At 49.3% G+C, this 23,263-nt stretch overlaps 1 protein-coding gene across 1 annotated transcript; it reads right to left on the reverse strand.

Annotated features, from left to right (window-relative positions):
* Positions 1-574: 574 nt before the first annotated feature.
* Positions 575-21,573, reverse strand: MLXIP (MLX interacting protein). Its single transcript, XM_026719310.2, has 15 exons — positions 21,071-21,573; positions 13,621-13,727; positions 13,024-13,103; positions 12,532-12,621; positions 11,940-11,981; positions 10,655-10,799; positions 10,138-10,221; positions 9,201-9,283; positions 7,587-8,232; positions 6,340-6,467; positions 5,548-5,649; positions 5,009-5,136; positions 4,611-4,734; positions 3,451-3,580; positions 575-3,349 (listed from the first exon to the last, which is right to left on the reverse strand). The coding sequence occupies exons 1-15, from the start codon at positions 21,508-21,510 to the stop codon at positions 3,228-3,230; spliced, it is 2,451 nt and encodes an 816-aa protein (XP_026575095.2). The 5' UTR covers positions 21,511-21,573; the 3' UTR covers positions 575-3,227.
* Positions 21,574-23,263: the final 1,690 nt, after the last annotated feature.

Below are 23,263 nucleotides of genomic sequence, written 5' to 3' on the forward strand. Positions count from 1 at the left end.
AGGAGGAATTCTGGGAGTTGAAGTCCACGCATCTTAAAGCATGTTGACTGAAGAATTCTGGGAGTTGAAGTTCAAATATCTTAAAACAAGGCTCTTCAAACTTGGCATGTTTAAGACTTGTGGACTTCAATTCCCAGAGTTCCTGAGCTAACATGACTGGAGGAGGAGGAATTCTGGGAGTTGAAGTCCTCAAGTCTTAAACTTGGCCAAGTTTTGAAGTCCCTTGTTTTACTGCAAGAGAGTGGGAAGTCAATGCTTCGTTTTCTTTCCTCACTTCTCTTCCCCCTTTCCCCTTCCTACTGCTTTTCTAATTACTTTTCTATGTTGTCTCTTACAATACTCTGTAACTCAATAAACCATGTTTTTTAAAAAAACTGTGTGAGGGGAAATGGCTCAGGTGTGAAAGCTCCCCGACTTTCCCACCTCGGGGGTGGCTTACATGGAAGATGGCCCCAGATGTTTCTGCAGCTGGGTTCCAAACCTTGCACACTTCGGAACCTGATCGACTAGAATTCTAAGGTGAGCTGATGGGGGAAAAACAAAGTTACGTTTAAAGCTTGGAAGAAAACCACTCTTTTCTCTTCAAAAATAGCATTTTATTTCTGCTGTCTCATAAAAAAAAAAAAACCAAAAATGCAGTGACGTTATCGAAAAATCGAAACGCAAGCAATTGCCACAGAATTGAAGTTTCATGCATGATAAATGTAGATAACAAGGCAGCGGCTTAACTCTGCAGCCTCCCCAAAAAGTCGACTGGTAAAACGAGGAAGAAACAAATATATATTCGTTACACAAACTTCATCTTTTTTTTTTCTTTTTTCTTGGCTTGCAGATGGGAGCACAGACTGTCCAGACAATGATTTCAGGCACAATGCAGGTAAAACTATCTCCCCAGAGGCTAAAAATCCTGATTGCATTGCTAAAAAGAAATGCATTTTTTTTGGCTAACTTGTTGTAGATTAAAATCAACCGCAAACCCCCACAGAACGATATTGAAACTGCATTAGCAATAACTTTACAAAGCTGTTCCAAAGCACACTCAGTTATCACCTCTCTTCTGTTCCCTCCAGGTGATCAAAATGACTGTGGAGTTTGTAGTAGAAGAGAGAAGAGGTGAAGTTGAGCCAAGGCAAGGCTACCTGGATGCAGCTTTCAATTCCCAGAATTCCCCAGCCAGCATGGATGGACTTCAACTGCCAGAATTCTCCAGCTGCTTAGTGGACTTTAACTCCCAGAATTCAACAGCCGGCATAGCCGACTGGAGAAATCTGGCAGTTGGAAGTCCGTCCATCTTAAAGCTCCCAAGGTCAAGAAAGACTGTTGTAGATAGCGGTAGAGTTGTCCAGATGAACCGGTTATAAGGTAGAACACTGTTCTCCCTTGGTGCCTGGAGATGGGGTGGATTTTGGTTCAACCGAGGGCCATTTCTGAGCTTGAATCAAGATACCCCTTTTCAACAGTTGTGATCTGAAGGACATCAGAGCCCGCTGTTTTATTGTGCTTTGAGAGAACCATCTCATCTAACCCAGATGATCTCTGCCTCCATGAAGTTCAGAAGTTTGGGTCAACGGCATCCCTCCGTGCTATCAAGATTTGTTTACCGATCTTGTTCTACTCCGTGGATGGAAAGTCACTGTGGTTCATCCCTCAAGGCTGGTAGAACGTATCGTATGGAGTGGTTGACGTAGGGCATCTTCCTTACTTGAAGCCAAAACTCAAGAACTTCTGATGGGACAATCCCGGTGGGAAATTCAGAACTGCTCCTTTGAAGGCCACTTTCCAAGATTTGTAGGGATCACATACACATACAAAGAAGTGAGACTGGAGATATGAAGAGAGGACATTCCCACGAGGTGTCCTCCTCGTGAGCTTCCAAGAGACACTGGGATGGCTACCGCCGGAAGACGAGCCCGGACGAGAGATCTTGGCTAGAATTCAACCTGGTTGTCTTATGTTCTCTAGCTGACGATGCGTTTTTGTTCTTCTCCTGCACTTTCCAATTATTCTTCTTCCCCAAAGAAGGGGAAAAATTGCATTGTTGGGTGCAAAAGTACAGCCATGGAAACAAGCTCCACTATAAAGCCTGAGACATTTGGGCATTTCTAAGGCAGATGGGACCCTCCCCCAAGACCCTGGATTATGGGGAAGGGGCTGAGTCCAAAGTTGAGTCAAGACTCAAGAGCCCAAGAGTTGAGTCAAAGAGCAAACAGTCTCTTCTGCTGCCAAGTTTCTGATGAACCATTATTGTCTAAGAGGAGGGGGGAAAAATTGATCGCTATTACAGGTATCATGGTTAAAAATACGGGAGATAATAATCATGCGTTTTTGTCCTTTTTTTTAATTCACATTTTTTTTCCTCAACGATTTTGTTCAGTTTTGTTTTGCCGCTCTTCAATTTTTTTTTTTCTTTTGGATTTTAACCCTTTGAATAAAATAAAATTGTTAAATTAAAATAGATCTCTCTCTCTCTCTCTCTCTACCCCACTTCTATCGATTGACTAGAATTTCTTCTGCAGACCTCAAGTCTTGGGGTGGAGTTTGGGGGGAGAACAGAGAGAGAATTTTCCTTTAGCCGCCTCCATTCTGTCCCCAAGGCTCTTTCCAAAATTGCCTGCCCATTCTCAAGAGTGTTTGCTCTGCCCAACATCTGGCAGGCTCAGCGTTCTCCAGATCCCAGCTTCCATCTCAGTTAAGCCAGGAGATATCTTGGCCTTGAGTCAACCTTGAGCCTTGTCAGGATCGAACTCCAGGCTGTGGGCAGAGTTTTGCCCGCAACGCTGCGTTCTAAACCACCGCACGCCCCTTGCAACGGAGGTTAGCATGGAGAGAAAGCTTATTCCTACTGCATATATTCAGAGAGGTTGCGTGGAAGGGGGGCATCTATTGCTGGAAGGAGTTTCCCTGAGTTGCATTTTTCACATTCGGCCAAACCCAAAGGTGGTGTTGGGAGAACCTCAACTTTCTGTCCTCCCCGTCTGGATGCCTTCTTGTCTCTGAGGGTGGTGTCAACACAAGGAAGCTTGCGAGGCCTCCTTCTACAGCTGGGTGCCCTCAACTTTGGTGGGGGGAGATGGGGAAGCGAATCCTTGTATTGTCAGCCAGCAGGTGGGCCAGGAACGCCCGGCGAAGGTGGTTCCTACACCTCTGGAGGAAGCCCCCGACTGGAGAAGATGACAAAGGTCTCTATGGAGGCAGGGATGGCCCGCTGTGGTTGACAGCATCTTCTCCTACGTTTCTCCAGACGCTTTGTGGAGTTTGCCCAAGGCCTGGCTGGCTTGCTCTTCCAAGAGGGACGGGTCGGAGAGAATGGAGGTTGTAGTGCTTAGGTGCCGGAGACTGTTCAGAACCACTGGGGAGAAAGAAGGACGCAAAACAAGCCAACCGGCCCAGTTAATTACCACGGCAATCCAGAGAGACAACTGACAAGGTCTCGCGAGCAACTCAACTTACTGGGCCTCAGGACCGGGAGCGAGCAGTGCTTGTCCAGCCATAAGAAGGCTGTCCGGTTCAGCTCCTGCAGGCTGGTGGTGGACACCATCTCGTTGAAGGTTTCAAACAGAGGCTCAATGATGGCGCTGAACTGCAGGAAAACTAGGGGTCAAGGTGCAAACAGAACAGAGGTTGGGATTTCCGGGCAGTCAGTCGAGGGGCTGGAACGCAGGGAAGCTCCCGGGAAACGGGGCAGGTTAAATCAAGGCAAAAACTCCTGCCAGCTTTACTGGTTTATGAAGTTTCTGGGCCGCCTCAACCTTCTCCAGAACTATCGGGAGTTGGAGAGCGCTGTCAGCCAAGAACGCAAACTGGGGAGGGTCCATAGAAATTACTATTTTTCCAGTTCCACCCATTTCATCCTTCCTTTCTTCCATCCATCCATTTTATCCATCCTTCCATGTCATCTTTACTTCCATCCATCCTTCCATTTCATCCTTCCTTCCTTTCATTACACCCATCCTTCCATTTCATCCTTCCTTCCTTCCACCCATTACATCCATCCTTTCGTTTCATCCTTCCTTCCTTCCACCCATTACATCCATCCCTTCCATTTCATCCTTCCTTCCTTTCCTTCCTTCCACCCATTACATCCATCCTTTCATTTCATCCTTCCTTCTTTTCCTTCCTTCCTTTCCTTCTTTCCATTACATCCATCCTTCCGTTTCATCCTTCCTTCCTTCCACCCATTACATCCACCCTTTCATTTCATCCTTTCTTCCTTCTTTCCTTCCTTCCACCCATCCAACCTGAACTGCTCCGAATCCCATTTCCCCCCCCACCATTCTAAAAAAGTATTCGGGCCTCTCAGAATGAAAGCTGTAAAATCCACGGCTTAAAATCCACAGCAAGGATCCAGCCAGCTTTAAAAATGGATTAAAAAAGGACATTAGGAAAGCTAAGTTGACAAGGCGGGCGCCACGGCAGAGCCCAATAAAGACTCCAGGTTCAGGAGCAGTGTACCTTCCAAAAGGACCAGTCCTCTCCCCTTCCCACTTCCCCCTGTGGCACCTCGACGGGCTCTCCCCTCCCTCGACAAAAATTACACCCCAGTTCTCTTCTTCCCACGTTCGGCCTCTGGGTCTCCCCTGGTTTCGCCCACACACACCGAAGCAGGATACGATCCAGAACTTCAAGTTTTGCTGGCTGCGGTTTCGGACGTACTCTTCGAACTTGCTCCTCATTTGGTCAAAGCGCTGCCTGGTGATGGGGACCCCCGTGGCAGGCAACTGTTGGTGGCAGGACCTGGAGAAGGAAGGAGGGGAGAAAAGGCCGGAAAAAACCTTCGGACCAGAGGGAAGAACCGAAAAACCCAAAGTCACAGTGGCCGCGCGGACAAAAACAGGTGGAATTTCTTCACGGGAATTCCTCAGTTTACAAACGTGACCACTCAAAAGTTATAACGCCACTGAAAAAAGGGACTCAGAATAGAATAGCAGAGATGGAAGGGACCTCAGAGGTCTTCTAGTCCGACCCCCCCCTCTCTCTATATATATACGTAGCTACTCCGAGTCCTCACTTGATGGTCGCGTCCAGCTCCACTGCCTCCTCCCGAAGGCGCCTGGCTTCCTCCTGCAGCTGCGAACGTTCCTGCTGCAGCTTGCCAATGTACTCCACCGTCTTTTGGAGGGTCAGGGCGTGGCTGATCTGCGGGGGCCACCGAAAAAGAGGGTCCAGACCGAGCTCAGGGGTGGGGTGGAGGGAGGGGCAGGGGGGAAGGATACCACCCTGGGCCTGAAATCGTTCAGGGGAAAGGAGAAGGAAAGAGTGGGAGGAAAAGGAGGAGGAAGGAAGGAAACGAAGGGGAGGATGGGTGGGTGGATGGACAGAAGGAAGGAATAAGAACAAGGAGAGGGTGGATGGATAGAAGGGAGGGAGGGAGGAAGTCAACACCCCATAAAATCTTCATTTTGGCTGGTATTTGGAAGCAGCTCTTCCCAACACAGACCTTTGTTTGAAGGATGCAATGCCTGGCAGATATGAAGGGAAGGGAAGGGAAGGAAAGGAAAGGAAAACTTTTTGGGAATTCCACCCCTTGCCCCACAAGAACTGACCTACCGATTTAGAGTTTGGGGAGACCAGGCTGTTGAGGGTGCCAAAGCCAATCTTGATATTACACCTCCGCTTCTGCTCGGCCGAGATATGCTTCATTCTGCGACTCTGTGTCCATTAAAACAAAATCCCCCACTCCATTACGTTACTTTAACCTGGTTAAGACAGGTGGACTTCAACTCCCAGAATTCCACAGCTGGGCTTCCCTTTCCTCCCACCCATCTGTCTTGACTTTCGTTTCATTTCAAAGCAGTCCTTGACTTTCCTTTAGTCTCCATTCCCCGATCTTTAGAATCTAAAACCTTCGGAACCTTCTGCCACCAGAAAGGGAAGAGGAGAGTGCAAAAGTTGGCCTGAAGCTCAACATTAAGAAAACTTAAGGTCATGGCACGCAGCCTTCTCAATTCCTGGCGAATAGATGGTTGAAGAAAGAGAGGGAGGGACAGGTTTTATTTTCCTGGGCTCCAAGATCACCGTAGACGGGGAGGGCAGCCAAGAAATCCAGAGATCCTCGCTCCCGGGAAGGAAAGGGACGGTGCTGAAACGTTGGACGCGTCCCCAGCGTTGAAATAAAACAAGAGTCACTTGGACTAAGCGTGTGCTTAATTATGGCACCTCAGGAAGCCTTGGTCGGAACAGAGGGGGCTGGATGGGGTCCCTGAAGCAGCCGGCGTGAGCTTCAGTGGACTCCGGAGGACGGTAGAGGACAGGAAGGCCCGGAGGAACAGGATCCAGGGGGTCGCGATGGGTCGGACAGACACAACTTCGCAACTAACGACGACAAAGATTTCAGCTCACCTTGAAGAGGAACACCTGAGGCTCAGGGGTTCCTTTCCTGGACCGGCTGCTGCTCTGTGGGGACGGAGGGCCGAGGCCCTGCTCGGACGGGTGGGGAGAGGCCTGTCTGGACGGCTGGCAGTCTTGGACTTGGGAAGAGAAGAAACGACAACGACACACAGACACACACACACACAGAGCTCGTCAGCTAAGCCACAGCGGCACGAGAGATTTGATTTAATCGCTGCTTATCTAGCCTGCCTTTTCCTGCAGAGCGAAAAGTGGCAGAAAAAGGACCAATCTCTCTTCCCTGAAGTATGAAATCAGTCCCAACACCCACAACGCTTCATTTAGTGGCCGTCGGAAGTTACGGAAAAAAAAAAAACTGACTTAGGGTCGTTTTTCACCCCTGCGACCGTTGTTAGTATCCCCAGGGTCGGATCGGAAATTCAGAGGCTTGCCAGATTCCTCTTAGGAACCGTGTGACTAACTGAACTGCACTGATTCACTTAACGACAGTGGCAAGGAAGGTTGTAAAATGCAGCAAAACCCACGGAACAACCGCCTTGCTTTAGCAAGAGAAATTTTGCGTCTTGCTTTGCAACGGAAGCTTTGGGCTGAACTGTGGTCATCAAGTCCAGGACCTGCTTGTATTAACTGTGGCTACTGCGCTCAATACGCGAATTTGAATTTCGTTGTGTGTATACTGTGTATATACGTACAATGACAAGAAAGAATGCAGAATTCAATTCACAGTCCCTTTGTACGTGCTCAGGAGCTAAAAGACTATTTCTCTTTTAACCGTGACTCACTTAATAACCGCCATAAAGCAGGGCAGGATTCACTTAACAAAGGTCTCCCCTGGTAATAGAAATTGTGGTCTAGCTGTCAACTCATAAAATATTCCTATGGTCTTTTTAGAGTGGCCAACAGAAAGGGAGAAAGGGGGAGCAGTGCGGCAGCTTGCAAACCAAAACTGCATTCCATAAATGTTTTCAAAGATAGTAACTAGACGACTGAAGTTTCTGCCGCGCAAAATTCTAACTGGAGAGCGTGATTGATGACTCTGGGCTATGTATGTGTCCCATTGGAGAATATGAATTAGGATACACCCAGGCAATGCCGGCATGTTTACTCCCAATAAATCCTTTGGAAGTTTTGGAAGTTTGGCTCGAGACTCGTGATTTAATTGGGGTTCAGTGCCACAGCCCTGAGACCACCTGCAGGGGGCCAGGAGCAGCCCCACCAAGCCCACAGCCCCTCCTCACCTGTGGAAAGGAAGGCACTATTCAACATCAAAGGCACGGGCTCCGTGGGGGCGGGCGCAATCTGCTGGGGCTTCCTGGCCCGCAGCCCAGGGCCCGCCACGGGCAGGACGAAGGGCGTCAGCGCTTGCAGAACAGTTTGCGGGTGGACCACCATCGCCTGGAGAGTGGCCATCGTGCATGGCCCCCCAGGACCGGGTTGCTGGGGGGCCAAGAGTCCCGCCGGGCCGTGGCTGAAGGTGGTGGCTGGCACGTTCTGCGTGGGGGTGGCTGAGGCGGTGTGGGTGATGACCGAAGGCTTGCTGGGACAGAATTTCGGAGCTGCCTCAGCCGGAGGGAAGAGCGGCACCTGCAGGGCCAGCTCCGGGTTCAAGGAGAGAAGGCTCTGCTGCGGCGGTTGGGACGGGACCTCCGCCTGGAGAGGCAGCCCCAGAGTCGGGAAGCGAGGCAGGAAGTGGGGCTGGCTGCCGCTCAGGGGTAGGTCGGAGGGGAAGCCGGCGGTCTGCAGGCAGGAGAGGTCCTCGTTCTTCAGGCCCAGGCACTGGTCAGCGGAGAGGATGGAGTCAGGCCCCGGAGGGGGCACCAGCTCTTCTCCCAGGTTCACCGTCGGAAGTGGGCTGCGTAAAGAGGCCGAGGAGAGGCTCGGGGCCTGAAAAGAGAAAGGCGGCCTGTTAAGGATCCAATAGATATAAATATCAATGCTGTCAACTCATAAAATATTCCTATGGTCTTTTTAGAGCGGCCAACAGAAAGGGAGAAAGGGGGAGCAGTGCGGCAGGTTGGAAACCGAAAGTGCATTCCATAAATGTTTTCAAAGATAGTAACTAAGCGACCGAAGTTTCTGCCGCGCAAAATTCTAACTGGAGAGCAGGATGGATGACTCTGGGCTATGGAGGTGTCCCGTTGGAGAATATGAATTATGATACACTCAGGGGTAACAAAAGTGCAATTCACCCGTGTTCCTCAACCTTCAGCTCTTTAAAAGGGGTGGACCTTCAACTCCCAGAATTCCCTGGCCAGCAGAATTCTGGGAATTGAAGTCCACCCCTCTTAAAGTGCTCACGTTTGAGAAACATTACCTTAAAATATTATATATATATTTATATGTATGTATGTATGTATGTATGTATGTATGTATGTATTGATTGATTATTAGCCTATAGGCCATATCAGCATATAGGTTCAAACACAATTACCAATACAATTCTAAATAATTTAAAATGAGAGTAAGGTAAAATACCACAGCTATAGGATAAAATACAATAATCTGATACATAAATATATAAAACATAGGATAAAATATAATAATTTGATACATAAATATATAAATCAGAGGATAAAATGACATAAAATTGTATTTATCACTCCTGCAATCTACCCTTAAATCTACCCGGATTGACCAAACTGAGCCACTGAGCTCCAGCAACCATAGAGCCTGTTCTCTAGAGAGGCCAGACCCTGAGGAATCCTGGGAGATGAAGTCAACTGGCCGAGGTTGAAAAATACTGCAATAAATAAAGGATGGAAAACTCATGCGGAGTCACGCAGAACTGAGGGGAAAACACTGGCTACCCTTAGTCAGCTCGGATGTCCTGCCCCACCTCATCCCTTTCTCACCTGGGGACAATTCTCGATGGCCCCTGGCAAAGAGGCACTGGATGTCAGGCTGGAGGTAGTGATGGCCGAAGAGGTGAAGGTATCTGGTCAAGACAGAAGGAAAAGAATCAGATCCTCATTTTATATCCCCTCTGCTCTTTTGGAACAAGCCAGCTCAGTCAGAAAGCACGAAATGCCCATAGGGGCCAAACCTCAGCAGGCTGACCGGTGGATTATTTACATTTCAAATTTCTAGACTACAGACGCAAACTGCCCAGAAGATCATTGGGCTCCAGCTACCAGCCCTGGATGACATCTTCGCATCTCGCCCTTTGAGGAAGTTTGAAGAAGTTGCACAACAGTCTCAGTGACTCTACCCATCCTGCTCACAATCTTTGTGAACTGCTGCCTTCTGGCAGAAGATATGAACAATTCAAACTCGGACCACACGTTTCCTGAACAGTTTTTTGTTCCAGAGCTATAATTGCGCTTAACAATGAACTTAAGGACCAACCATCACTGAGCTGTTGGACAGTATTATTGGTCTGTTGTGGGGGTGCTTGTGTGTTTTTAGGACGCGTGGAATTTTGGTGGGCGGGGGGGGGGGTTGTTTGGGGATTGTCATGTGTGTGCATGTATTGGGTCTGGTCTCTATGTGAATTTCATTGTATGTATCCTGCGTATATAGCCGAGGGTTGAACTCTGGGGTGCTTGGTGGTCTCATAGCTTAGTAGTTTCCTTGAAACGTTTCGTTTTCTACGTTGGTAACGCCTTCGGTGCACTGATGACGTTATCTAGTTGGGTCATGAAACATCTGCCAGAAAACCAGTAAGCTCAGAGACCTCCCAGGACCCCATAATACTTGGTGACTGAGACAATATTTCAGCCAGTTCAATTCCACGGGGATCTTTTTGCCGCTGCTGGCACAGATTGGCGAATCAGAACCGTTCGCGCTTACCTGAGAAAAACTCCCAAGTGTCCATCCAGTTGGGCTGCAGAGGGTAAAGTCCCGGCTGAATCATGTCGGCATTGCCCAGGTGCGCTAGAAACATGTGAAAAACCAAAACACAGATGTGTGGCGCATGAAGGGAGCAGGGCCAACGTATGAAAACCATCTTTTTGTCAGTGCCATTATAACTTCAGGGGTCACTAAACAAACTGGTGTAAATTGAGAATGATCTATGTAGGCTTGGGGAGATATTTTGTGACAATTTTTGAGGATTGGGGGTCATTTGCATCCTTTTAGAGAATCCTCGGGGGCCACTTGGAGGTTCATCTCCAAGTGGCCTCAACGACCCTATCTCAAAAGATGCAGAGGACCAGCTGCCTGCAAGGAATATTAACCCTTCCCTTCCCAGAGCTGAAGAAGCTTCTTGGATGAGAAGCAAAATGTCGAAGGAAAAACAAACAGGGAAGTCCAGTTGCCTCCCGAATAAAAACGCCTTTGGGACTGGCAGCCACTAGCAAAGCTCTACCTCTCTCCTTCGAACTTGGCCAGGTGACCAGCTGGTGACTAGACAGGGTGGAGAAGAGGGTATCTGAAGATCCCGACATGTAATCGTCCGTGGTGAAGAACTCTTCCAGTTCCATGGGGCTGTCTTTCTTGAAGAAGCCATCGTCCTGCGGGGTGAGAGGGAGGTGAAAGGACAGGAAAAGGGGAATTGGAGGAACTGGGAGGGGGGGGTCCTGCAGGACGGGGGACAGTCGCGGCTCCTCGGAGGAGAGAAAGGAGACTGAAAACGAATTCCAGGGCTAAGTTTGGTTTTGATCTTTTAAAACAGGAGCGTCCAACTTTAAGACTTGTGGGCTTCAACTCCCAGCATTCCCCAGCTAGCACCGAATCCTCCCCGGTCAGGAATCCTGGGAGTTGAAATCCACAAGTCTTAAAAATTGCCAAGGTATCCAAGACACATGGCTTGGATACCTACTTAGGAGTCGAGTTAAATTAGAACATGGCTGCAAGAAATTAATGGATCCCAAATAGAATGTAAGCCTGAAGTGTTTTTTTGCCGGGGATAATTAGAGGGACATTTTAAAAAGAAATCGAATACCTCATTGTACACATCCTAACTGCAACAAGAATAATTGATGCTCAAAGCTGGAAACTAGACAGTTTGACAACATGATCTTAAAGAAAACTATGGATTGTGCGGAAACGGCAAAACTCACGTTTGAATTACAAGAAAGGGAAGAGAAGGAATACTATAGAGTCTGGAAAAAATGGTATGATTGGTCAGATGATAGGATAGTAAGAATAAAAGAAAAACAGTATAAATAAACAAATATATATATATACATATATAGTAGATAGTTAACAAAACAAAGGAAGTAGATGTCACAACACTGCAAAAATTGTATTTGTGTTCTGTTATTTTATATCTGCGTTGTTTTTTAACTGTGTAAAATTCAAATTAAAAAAGGAATAGACTTAAAATCATGAACATCCTGGCTACCCATTGGAACGGAAAAGAGAACCAGCCAAGAGTCAAAAGAAAAGCATTAAGTGTTCCACTCAAACAATAAAGAGGTTTACTGGATTCTTTTGCTCATTACGGTAGACTTCATCCTCCCTCCTCCCTCCAATTTGGCTCTTTTATAAAACCTCCAGCTTCCAGAGTGCTCTACCTGAGCATTCAGGAGGAGCAGATCCTGTATTCAATCCATTAGAGATAAAAGCTGGGCTTTTTTTTCCCAGTCTTACGCTCATTGAAACACTTAGGGAGGTTGAACCGAAAAAGCGATAGCCAAAATAATGTTTACCTGGACCAAACTGGATAGGTCTTCATCTTTGTGCTTTTGTAACTGGAAAACAAAAGAAGGAAATGGAAATAATTGAAAATGAAACCAAAACTAAAAGAAGAGAAGGAAGGAACGGAGGTTGAAATTTTCCAACCTGGAACAGAATTCAAAACATCCATTTCATAGAATCCCAATTGATTTAGCACAGGGCTACCAGCCACAGCCGATACCCCAAATTTATGCAGACCAGATACAAAACAAGACCAGCTATTCTCGGGCCTCGAAGACCCTTCCTCCCAAAATATTACTCTATTATATTATCCGCTGTTTGATTAAGCTGCCTGATTTGAGCCTGGCCTGTTTGTTTGACAAGAGAATCGATTCAGTTAGTGTGGCCTCTAGCTGGGAATTCGACAATGTGAAGTCCCAACCCAGCAGACAGGGGAAAGTTAGAAGATGCTATGTCAGAAGGTCAGCTTGTATTGTTGCAAAGAGTAAAGTTTTCCAACTCTGTTCAACTCCTTGACGAGCTGAGCTCAGAAGGCAACTCCCTGGCAAAACGGAATTATTTTTACCCAAAATGTCAACCGTTCAAAAACTAAAGAAGACATACTCTTTTCTTGAAGTACGTTCGCCACTTGTGATATTCTCGGATGACTATGTCAATACGCCTCCTCCAATATTTCTCATTTGTTCTGCTACCCTAAAAGGAAAAGAAGAAATATGGTAGGAACAGGAGATATCAAAGTAATTTCAGATAAGTCAACTCAACTCAAACAGAACCTACTCAACCCAACCGAACGCAACCAACTCAACTCAACCCAACCCAATCAAATGCAACCAGCTCAACCCAATCCACTCAACCCAATGCAACCAACTCAACTCAACTCAACACAACCAAATGCAACCAGCTCAATTCTTTACCAGCTTAAGGTGGAAGTCTAAGATCACTTGCATCGTCCATGGATGTCTCCCCACAAACTCCCCCCACCCAGAAATCCCAAATGGCAGAGTCTCAGGAAGGAAGCCACTAAAGGCCATGAACCTGAGCACCCCACTGGTTCAGAAGGAGGGAGATCGGGACAAGTGGCTCCCATGTGCCCACCTGGTCTACCTGAGGAACATCCACAGAACCATCCAGAGGGGTCACAAAATTGCACACGGGGTTCTTCCTCTTCTCTAGATCTGAAAGAGAGCAAGAGGATTTTTCCAGGTGGGGTCCTGGTGGGCACGTTTGATATTTCCAACTTCAGGCATTCTCTTCCATAGGATTTAATAACGCACGCCTCTCCTAGTCATTTTTTTAAAAACAATATTAGAACAAGAATAAAACTTCCACAAAAAGCAACCCAGGACCAAAAAGATTATGCCCAGGGAAGGAAGTGAGTCAGAAAGAGAGGCCAACTACAATTCTCCTGGAATCCAAGCAAAAACAGACCGGGAGATCGCTTCTCCTTCTGATCAACTGAGGGAGACTGTTTTCCTTTCCTACAAATTCTTCCCAGGGTTCCGACCACAGATTAAGATTTAGTTCCTTTTTACCAGTCCTCCCCTTTGCTGTTTGCAAAACCAGGTTTAAAAATTCCCTTCCCTTCCAAAACGACAGCGGTTTGGAAATAACTGGACTCCTTCTGGCCCTAACCGGGACACGGAGGCGGCTCGTTTTAAGAGCTCTCCCGGGACGACGTTGCGCCTTACTCACACTGGATGTACCAAGCCCTCCAGATGGCATTGTTGAGTCGTATTTTGTCTCGACACAATAACTTCAGCCCTTTGAAATTCTTCCACTTGGGGGAAACCAAGGTCCCGCTGTAACAAAACAGAACAGATTTGCATGAAGACAAAGACGAGTCACTAGCTCTGAAGTCTGCCCTCCCTAAACCTTTGAAAGAAAGGTTTAAAAGTTCCCCACTTTTGGAACACCCAGAGATGATTGCTTTCTGGAATTAAGTCGCATTTTCTTCAACCATTGGGAGGTATTCCGAAGCTTGAGCCTGTTCTAAGGGGGGGGAAAATAAGCATTTATGGTTTGGAAATGAAAAAAAAAAAAAAACCCTGCAGCTTCCATCAAGAAAAAGAATTGTGCTACCGAGTTGTTCAAATGTGGACAGCAATTATTTTCAGATTATTTTGATTTGAGCCAAAGGATGGTTTCTCACCCTTCGCAAGAGCCTTGGTGTGGACTTCAACTCCCAGAATTCTCTAGCCAGCATGGGGGGACTTCAAACTCCAAGCAAGCTGGCTGGGGAATTCTGGGAGTTGAAGTCCACACCTTTTAAAGCTGCCCAGGGGGGCGAAACCCTGTTCCAGGTCCTGAAAAATCAGGAAGGTACTTCTCTTTCCAAGCTTTTGTTCAGCAGGTAGGCTGGAAAAGCAACCCCCCAAATTCTCCAGGTAACATGGCCAAAGGAATTCTGAGCTGGATGTTCCCCAAGGTGGGAATGTGCACGTTTGGGAAAGGCCGTAACGTCCCTCCTTCTCCTACCCGACGGACCCCATCAATTCCCACTTCCCATTCAACCTTCCTGGTTTGGGTTTCTTGGCTGTCTCCCAGTTCAGCAGCCCCCCCAACTAACCCCACCCCACTGCTCTCTTCTGGGTTCGGCTGTCAGCTCCTTCGCCCGCCTGCTCCTCTCTTTAATGACATTATCCCTGAAATAATCCTGTAAGGACTCACAGGCGTGACGGGGTTTAAGTCTAGACAGGGCGGGCGCGACAGCTGCCTCCACTTCTGTTCCATCATTCGGGCATAAAATCTCCTTTGAAGCTTGCAGGGTGGAATAGGGGTCCTATCCAGGGGTTGCTCAGTCCGGGCTCGGCTTTGGAAAACGGGCAACGCACGAAAAGAAAACTGACTGCCAGGGTCCCAATTTTTTTACTTCAAAAGCTACGCGCCTTCCCTTTCCTCCTGGATGGTAAACACCACTTGCTAGAAATCTTTCCCAGGGTCAAGGCCTAAACTAAAACCAGTGCGTGGTCTCCATACCCAAAATAAGCAATATATTTTTGGCTCCTATTTACAGTTCCTCCTAGGTTACTGTGTACGGGTAAAGGTTCCCCTCGCACTTGTGTGGTAGTCGTTTCCGGCTCTAGGGGGCGCTGCTCATCTCCGTCACAAAGCCGAAGAAGAGCCAGCGCTCTGCGAAGACGTCTCCGTGGTCGTGTGGCCGGCAGGACTAAACGCCTTCAAAGGCGCACAAAACGCTGTTCCCTTCCCACCAAAGAGGTCCCTATTTTTCTACTTGCATTTTTCTACGTGCTTTTGAACTGTTAGGTTGGCAGAAGCTGGGACAAGGAACGGGAGCTCACTCCGTGACGCGGCGCTGGGGATTCGAACCGCCGACTTTTTCTGATCGACAAGCTCAGCGTCTCTTAGCCACCATGCAGATTAAGAGAAGCCTAATTTCTTTTCCGGGGAAGCAGACGTACGAATCCAAGACTAAGCCACCTTTCTTCAAGCAAACGTTTCATCAGTGAAAAGGCGAAAAGGGCCTCTGAAGGTCTTCTAGTCCAGCCCCCTCCAGGCCATTCTGAGCAAAGGAAATCAGATCGGAGGGCCAGGAGGGAGTTGGAAGGTGGAGAAGGAGCCCTGGATGGGGCTTACAATTGTTCCCACATAAAGTTTGCGACCACCGAGTTCCTGGGAAACCAAGTAAATCGTGGGCAAGATTTAGCAGCAAGAGACGAATCGTCCAAGCCCTTTTAGGTTTAACATTCAGGGTTTGTGGCAATTCCGGGTGGATTCCACATTCGAAGAGGGCTGGTGTGGGCAGTTCTGCAAAACAATCACGGCCCGATTTTTCATTAGTCGACCCTCTCCGACGGGAGGAAAGGAAGCTGGGGAAGGCCGGCGGCTTCGTGACCGAGGAGAGGTTTCTGACATACGACAGGTGGAGGAACCTGAAACCGGTTTCTGCCACTGCGGGGTTACGTCAGGTCCTCTATGCAAGCCGACGGCCTATAAATACATCAAAGGCAAGGGAGGATCTGGTTCAAATGGTCGGGAAAAGCAGCAGCTCACCTCTCACACACTGCCGCAAAGTCTCTCTGGGTTGACCAAGAAGCCAGTAATAGGGTGGCAATGAATGAAGAGAGGGGGCTCCAAGCCATCCCTCCACTGGTTTCTCCCCTGTCTTTATCCAGTGTTAAAGCCCACCCCTTATGACCTGTGGACTTCAACTCCCAGAATCCCTCAGCCAGAAATTCTGGGAGTTGAAGTCCGCGGGTTGTAATGGGTGCCACAGTTGCCCCGCTCTGCTTTAACAGACCTCAATTACTTAATTACTTAATTAATATGTTAAAGCAGAAGTTAATTAATTTCTATTCACATATCTCATCTGTTCTTCTACCTTTTCTTATTGGTGTCCTTGTTATGATTATTATTGCTTTGCTGTTTTGCATGTACACTGAGAGGTTATGTACCAGAGACAAAATCCTTAGATCGATCTATCTATCTATCTATCTATCTATCTATCTATCTATCTATCTATCTATCTATCTATCTATCTATCTATCTATCTATCTATCATCTATCTATCTTCTATCTATCATCTATCTATCATCTATCTATCTATCCATCCATCCATCCCCCCCTCTCTCTAATCTCTATCATCTATCTATCCATCCATCCATATCTCTTGCTCTCTTGCTCTCCCTCCCCTCTCCATCCCTCCCCTCCTCTCCCTCCCCATCTCTGTCCCCCACTCGCCTCTCTCTCTCTCCCCCCTCGGTCTCTCTCTCCCCCACTCCATCTTCCTCTCTCCACCTCTCCTCCTCCCTCCCTCCCTCCCTCTCCTCTCTCTGAGTTGGAAAACACCTTGGGGGTCTTCCAGCCCAACCCACTGCCCAAACAAGACCCTATCCCAGGGGTCTCCAACCTTGGCCACTCTTAAGACTTGCGGACTTCAACTCTCAGAATTCTGGGAGTTGGAAGCCCACAAGCCTTAAAGGGGCCAAGGTGGGAGACCCTCACCCTATACCAATCCGACCAACGGCTGTCTGGTCTGTTCAGTGTCTCCTCCAGCGACGGATCTCTGCTGAAAGATCCCACTTGTGTTCGGAGGCGAAGGGACGGCCTCTGACCCACCCCGTCAGGCATCCACTGTAGGACAAACCCCAGATTCCTGGCTGGCCCTTATCAGCAGGAGACCAAGCCCTGAGTGGCTTACCAAGAAGCCAGGCCGGCCTGGCCCGGCCCACCAGGTGCCAGGGAGCTATCTAAACCGCAGGCGTTTTTTTGCACAGCATCCAGCGATGATAGTTCAAACAGCCTCCACTTAATACTTTGGAGTGGCCCGTCTTATCAAGGGGCACTTTTCTTATCCTGCAACGCAGAAGAGTTGACAAGCTCGACAATTTGAGCCAAATCTCTCCCTCGTCTTCTAAACAAAGGGCATATAACTGGATGAAAGACAGCATTTTCCCTCCCTGGTGGGGGGTTTTTCCCCCCAACCCTCCCCAATGCCAAAAAAAGGCCACTTGGGTGTGGAAATGAGAAACAGAGCAAAGCAGACGGAAGGGCAGAGATTTACAGATCAACCGAGAGTTGGAAGGGACCTTGTAGGTCATCCAGTCCAACCCTCCACCCCAGCCTAAACAGGCCATGCTGATTTCCTTTCGTACCACACCCCAGAGGAAGGGGAGGGGGGGGCGTACAACAGGGATCAGAGGCTCCTCCAAATTCAAGGGATCCAAGTCCAATGAGGGAGAAGGAAAGGAAGAAAGCGATTTTTTAAAAAATCTGTTTTCATTCTGACCTGAACGCCCAGGTGTTTTTCCCCACGTGGGAAGCCGCGAAAGCACCTGAACTCTTTCGCACTTTTGTTTATTCACAGCAAGGACAAAATAAGCTCACCGGCTCTCCTGGCCTGTTTGCTATAAGGTGTGGCACCTACTTTCAGCCCGTCCAGAACTGCATTTTTCTACATCAACAAAGAGGTTAAAGGCAGCCCTGCTTGCAGGCGGGTCGGCCTTTCCAGGCAATATTTCTCAACCGTTTTAACCCTGGGCTGTGCCTGTGTTTAAAATGAAACAGACGCGCAAGTGAAATGAGCCTTACTCCAGTTCTAGTAGGAATCGGCTACAGCGACCCAGCAGGGCCTCGTATTGCACAACAGGCCAAAAAAACCCTTTCTATAAACAGGAAACGAAGTGGGCCGCCAGCAGGAAAAGAGCTTTCGCTGGGAAGTACATTAGTGACACAAAACAAAGGTCGGGAATTGGAGGTCACACCTCACGGGGCCCGGCATTGTTCCTCCTCCCCAGAAAGCATTCACACACCTTATCTCCTGAAAGATCTCACTTGGCCAGCTTAAAAGCAGCACAGCCTTCCGAGGGAGGGAGGGAGGGAGAGGGAGGGAGGGAGGGAGGGAGGGAGGGAGGAAGGAAGGAAGGAAGGAAGGAAGGAAGGAAGGAAGGAAGGAAGGAAGAGAAAAATAGGGAAAGAGTGAGGGAGGAATGGGAGGGAGAGGGAGAGAGGGGAGGAAGGAAGGAGAAGGGAGAGAAAAAAGAGAGAAAGGGGGAGAGGAATGGGAGGGAGAGGGATGGAGGGAAGGACAGAAAACGAGACGGAAAGAGGGAGGGAGGAATGAGGAGGGAGAGGGAGAGAGGGAAGGAAGGAAGGAGAATGTGGGGGAGAGAAAAAGAGAGGGAAAGAGGGGGAGAGGAATGGGAGGGAGAGGGAAGGAGAGATAAAGGGAAAGAGGGCAGGAGAAAGGGGAAAAGAGAGAGAGAACAATCTGCAGAAACAGGTGATCTCCAGTAAGCGACAAATATTAAATATATGAAAATATAACCACGCAGAAGGCGAATCAGGCTAATGGTCACCCCTCTAGAGTTGCTTCTAGCAGAGATTGGACAGCAGATAAATTGAATGTAAGATAAATAAAAACTACAATCACATCCCGTGTTGCGTTTTTCACCTGTCCTGAACCGACCTAACCTCCCCACCGGGCGGTGATTCATGTGTCCAAGAGGGAAAACTTTCCCCCTCCCTGTAATAACCGAACAGACCGACTTTTGCAAAATCCTTGCGCTCACCGTTTGCAAGACAGGGAACCCTCAACATACGAACACCAAAATTCCTGCAGCTGAATTTGACCCCGTTGCATGGCGCTTCTTGCCAGAGTTAAGTGAATCGTTGCATTTGTTAAATTAGTAATGGCGTTGCTAAGTGAATCTGGCTTCCTCAGGAGGTCGCAAAAGGGATCAGGGGATGCTGCGACCGTCGTAAGTACGAACCAGGTCCCAAACAGCCGAATATAAACCACATCATCATGGGGACGCTGCCCTAAGGGTAATTGTGGGAAGTTGTGGGAGCGCCATCCCTTGAGACCTTCAAGAAGAGATTGGACTGCCGTCTGTCAGAAATGGTGTAGGGCCTCCCGCTTGGGTGGTGGGGTTGGACTAGATGACCTACAAGGTCCCTGCCGACTCTGACTACCTGAATCTGAATAACAATGGTCATAATTCACTTTTTCCTGTGCCACTGCAACTTCGGTCACTAAACAAACTGCTGTAAATATTTGTTCTCAGTAGCCACAGGAGGAACAAACCCCAAACTGGCTTCTGGGTCTGATCCAGCAAACTTCTCCCTCCAACGATGCTTTCATCCTATTTTCTCACCCCGACTCACAAAAGCAAACCAGCCTGCAAAGAAATCGCTGAAGCGTAAAATGTTCCTTGCCAAATCGCTCCTCTGGGGATGAATCCCACCTTATAAATAATACGCTTTTAAAGCCCGTTCTGAGAACTGCACTTCCTAATATGGGATCCGCTTCAAACCAGAGCGGAAAACTGTACTTAACAGCTGTGACTGGGTGAAAACAGACATGACTTCAGGCAGCCCTGTGGCAACCACAGATCCAGCCCCATTTATTTTTATTTTTTTTAATAAAAAGAAAACAAGACTTCGGTTTGTAATTGTTGCCTTGCATTTTACAGGTACGATTATGATGCAAAGAGGAGTTGTTGTTGTTTTTTAGCGCATGCCAATGCTTTGTTTGGGATGATCGTAAATGCAACTTAAAATATAAGCCCGTCCTTAAACAACAAGCTAGTAAACAGGCAACTCCCAAGGCAGAAGGAACGGAAAGAAGTTTAAAAGCAAAAAAAACCCAGAAATGTTAAAAAACGAACCCCCCCCAAAGGGGAAAAAGAGCCACCAGGTGCCAGTTTCAAGTCCTGTTCTTTGTTTCAGCAATGCAAGTAGTCCTCGCTTAGCGACTGTTCAAAGTTATAACAAAACACTCCCCTCCAAAGCTTCTTACGACCCAGTTCTGACAGCTGCACACACCTGAGTCACATGGCCTCATTTGGGGCGCTCAGAAACAGGCTGGCACTGGCTCACCGTGGCAGAGTTCTACCATCCCATAATTATTGGGGGAAGCTGCCCCTCAATCGGGGCTGGAAAGGGTGTTGTGGTTGTTGCTACCGATTTATCTGGGGGTGACTCTCCTCCAAGGAGCCCCAAAATTCCCAGGTACTTTCTTTGCTAGGTCCCAGCAGCTGCTGCCCAGTTCTGACCCCTGGGCCTTTTGCAGCCCCCTCCCCCTCCCCAGGAACTCCTTTTACCCCTTGTCCTCCCCTCCTCTTCCCCGAGACCCTCATCCCCCTCCCCAAATCCCTCAGCCCTCCCTCCCTGCTCCAAAGGGCCCCCTCCCCCTTGCCTGCCTGCTCTCTGTCCCCTGCCTCGCCTCCCCCTCCCCAAATCCGCCCCACCTCACCCCTTGCTACTCCAAAGCCCCTCATCCCCCTCCCAGAATCCCCTTCTCCGTGTGATCTGACCCCTCCCTAACCAACCCTCCTGTCTCATCTCCCCCCCCCCCACCAGCTGTTGCTACTCCAAAGCCCCTCATCCCCCTCCCGGGGTTCTCCCTGCGCCCCCGACCTCTGTCCCCTCCCTCCTGCCTCTCTCCCCTCCCCAGATCCACCCCTCCTCCCCTCTGGGTACTCCAAAGCCCCTCATCCCCTCCCGGGGTTCTCCCTGCCCCCTGACCTCTCTCCCTCCCTCCTGCCTCTCTCCCCTCCCCAAATCCACCCCTCCTCACTTCTGGGTACTCCAAAGCCCCTCATCCCCTGCCTCTCTAACCAGCCCCTCCTGCCTCCCCTCCCCTCCCCGGAGCAGCCCCCCCCCGTCAGCGCCCCCTCCCCACCTGTAGGCCAGGCTCATGCACTCGAAGAGCTTGGTGAGCGAGGCGTCGATGCTGAGGCGGCCGTCCCGGGCCCCTCCCGCCGCCGCCGCCCCCCCGGCCGCGGCCTCCCGGCGGGCCCAGGCGCCGAAGCGGTAGGTCTGGCAGGTCTGCTCGTTGACGGTGTCGAAGTCGTAGCCCTTCTTGGGCGGGTGCTCGCTGTGAGGCGACGAGACCATGAAGTGGCCCGAGTGGATGATCTGGGCGCCCCGGGAGCCCCAGCAGGAGCGGCCCCCGCCCGGAGCCCCCTGCCCGCCGCCCCCCGCCGCCGCCGCCCCCGCCGCCGCCTCGTCCTCCTCGCTGCCGCCCGACGACGACGACGAGGGCGAGGACGGCCGGGGCGCCGCGGGTCGCCGGGGAAGGGGAGCCGCCGGCCCGGCCCGAAGAGACACGCCGGAGGCCATCGCCGCCCCTCAGCCGCCGCCGCCGCCGCTGCTGCCCTCGCGGGTGGGCGGGGCCTGGGCCCCCGCGCCCCGCCCCCGACGTCCTCCCGCCCCGCCCCGCCCCCTTCGGCCCCGCCCCCTCGCCCATGCCACGCATCCTGAGCCCCTCGGGAGGGTGCGCGCAATCCCGCCCGGGCAGAGAGAAAGAGGCACAAGCGCGCAAACACAGACACCACACACACACACACACACACACACACACACCCGAGATCGACACAAAAGAGGCATAGACACAGATACACAAAACAGACACACACAAATACACACAGATACAAAACACCCAGAGATATACATATCTGTGTGTTTACAAAAACAGCTGTAAAAGTCTGACTCACAGACGGACACAATACAGAAGCCTGATGATGGCAGATGCAGAGACAGAGATACACACACACAAAGCTACACAAAACACAGAAAAAAATACACACCAACACAGAGATAGATACAAAACAGATGCACACACAGAGATGCAAAAGACAGATATACACAGAGGCACAAACATACACAGACACAAGCAGAGATAGATACAAAATAGATATACAAACACAAAACACACAGATATAGATATATATAGATACACACACACATACACACACACACAGATGCAAAAGACAGATATACACAGAGGCACAAACAAACACGCAGAGATAAACACACACACAGATACACAAAACAGATACACATATACACACAGACACAAGCAAAGATAGATACAAAACAGATATACAGATACAAAACACAGAGATAGACACAAAAACATATAAACTCACACATAGACATAGTAATATAGATACACAAAACACAAATATACACATAGACACGGTGAGATAGATTCAAAACACATGCACACACACACGCACACAGAGTGCCACACAAGGGATCCATTTCGGGCTCTTCAGACTCCCCTGCAGGGGCCAGACTTGGAGGCAAAGCCCCCCACCCCAAAAGACCAGCCTCCCCCATTGGGCAAATAAAGGACCCCCATAACCTCCGTCTCAACCTCTCTGCAGCCCAGCTCGGGGTCCCCCTGGACCCCCTGAAAACTGAGGAGGGGGCTGCCGAGCGAAAGCTTTTCCGCTCTGGAGGATTCTTTAGCTGTGAAGCCCCTCAATCTCAGCTGGTTCTCTAGGTTGACTAAAGCAGCGGTTTGCAAAATGTGGCCCTGGGGACACCCAAGACTCTGCGAGGCCCCCCCAAAAGTGATTTTTATTAAACATTGGCCAATTTTTTTTATTTCCAATGCAATACGTACTGAGAGAACCCATATCAAAGCATTGGGGGGGGGGGTGCTCCCTCCTTTTCTACACTCCCCATTTTGCCTCAAGTCCTGCTGTGCAAAAAGGGGGCCCTGCCCAGGTTTCCAGGCAAGCAACCCTCCTGCAAGGCCACCTCCCCAGGCCCCCCAAATTCTACAGGTTTAAGAGCAAAGCAGAGCAAGATATTTCACACACAACTCTTATTTCGGTGGAATGGTCACGGGGAGCAATGGCCGGTTTCTAAACCTCACAAAAGGATTTACGATTATTCAAGGGCAGAAATTTTGCAGAAAGTCCCCCCCACCCCAAATATAATTAAATAAATGATCACGAGAAAACTCTGACCCACGGAGGGAGGGGGGAAACTCCGCCCCCAAAAGGGAGCCCACTTTTTCCCAAGCTCGACGCCGGAAGCGAACCCGACCACGGTCGTAATGAAAAAGCGTCACACGCTGCAG

The sequence above is a fragment of the Pseudonaja textilis genome, chromosome 15, assembly GCF_049901715.1.
Source record: "Pseudonaja textilis isolate UNSWEBS1 chromosome 15, rPseTex1.2, whole genome shotgun sequence".
Taxonomy (NCBI): Eukaryota; Metazoa; Chordata; class Lepidosauria; order Squamata; family Elapidae; genus Pseudonaja; species Pseudonaja textilis.

Coding starts and splice junctions, on each gene's coding strand:
- MLXIP (XM_026719310.2), bottom strand. CDS start 21,510: ATGGCCTCCGGCGTGTCTCTTCGGGCCGGGCCGGCGGCTCCCCTTCCC. Junction 5,650..6,339: donor CTCAGGTGTTCCTCTTCAAG/GTGAGCTGAAAT, acceptor TAATGGACACAG/AGTCGCAGAATGAAGCATAT. Junction 3,350..3,450: donor GCTCCCGGTCCTGAGGCCCA/GTAAGTTGAGTT, acceptor CTTTCTCCCCAG/TGGTTCTGAACAGTCTCCGG.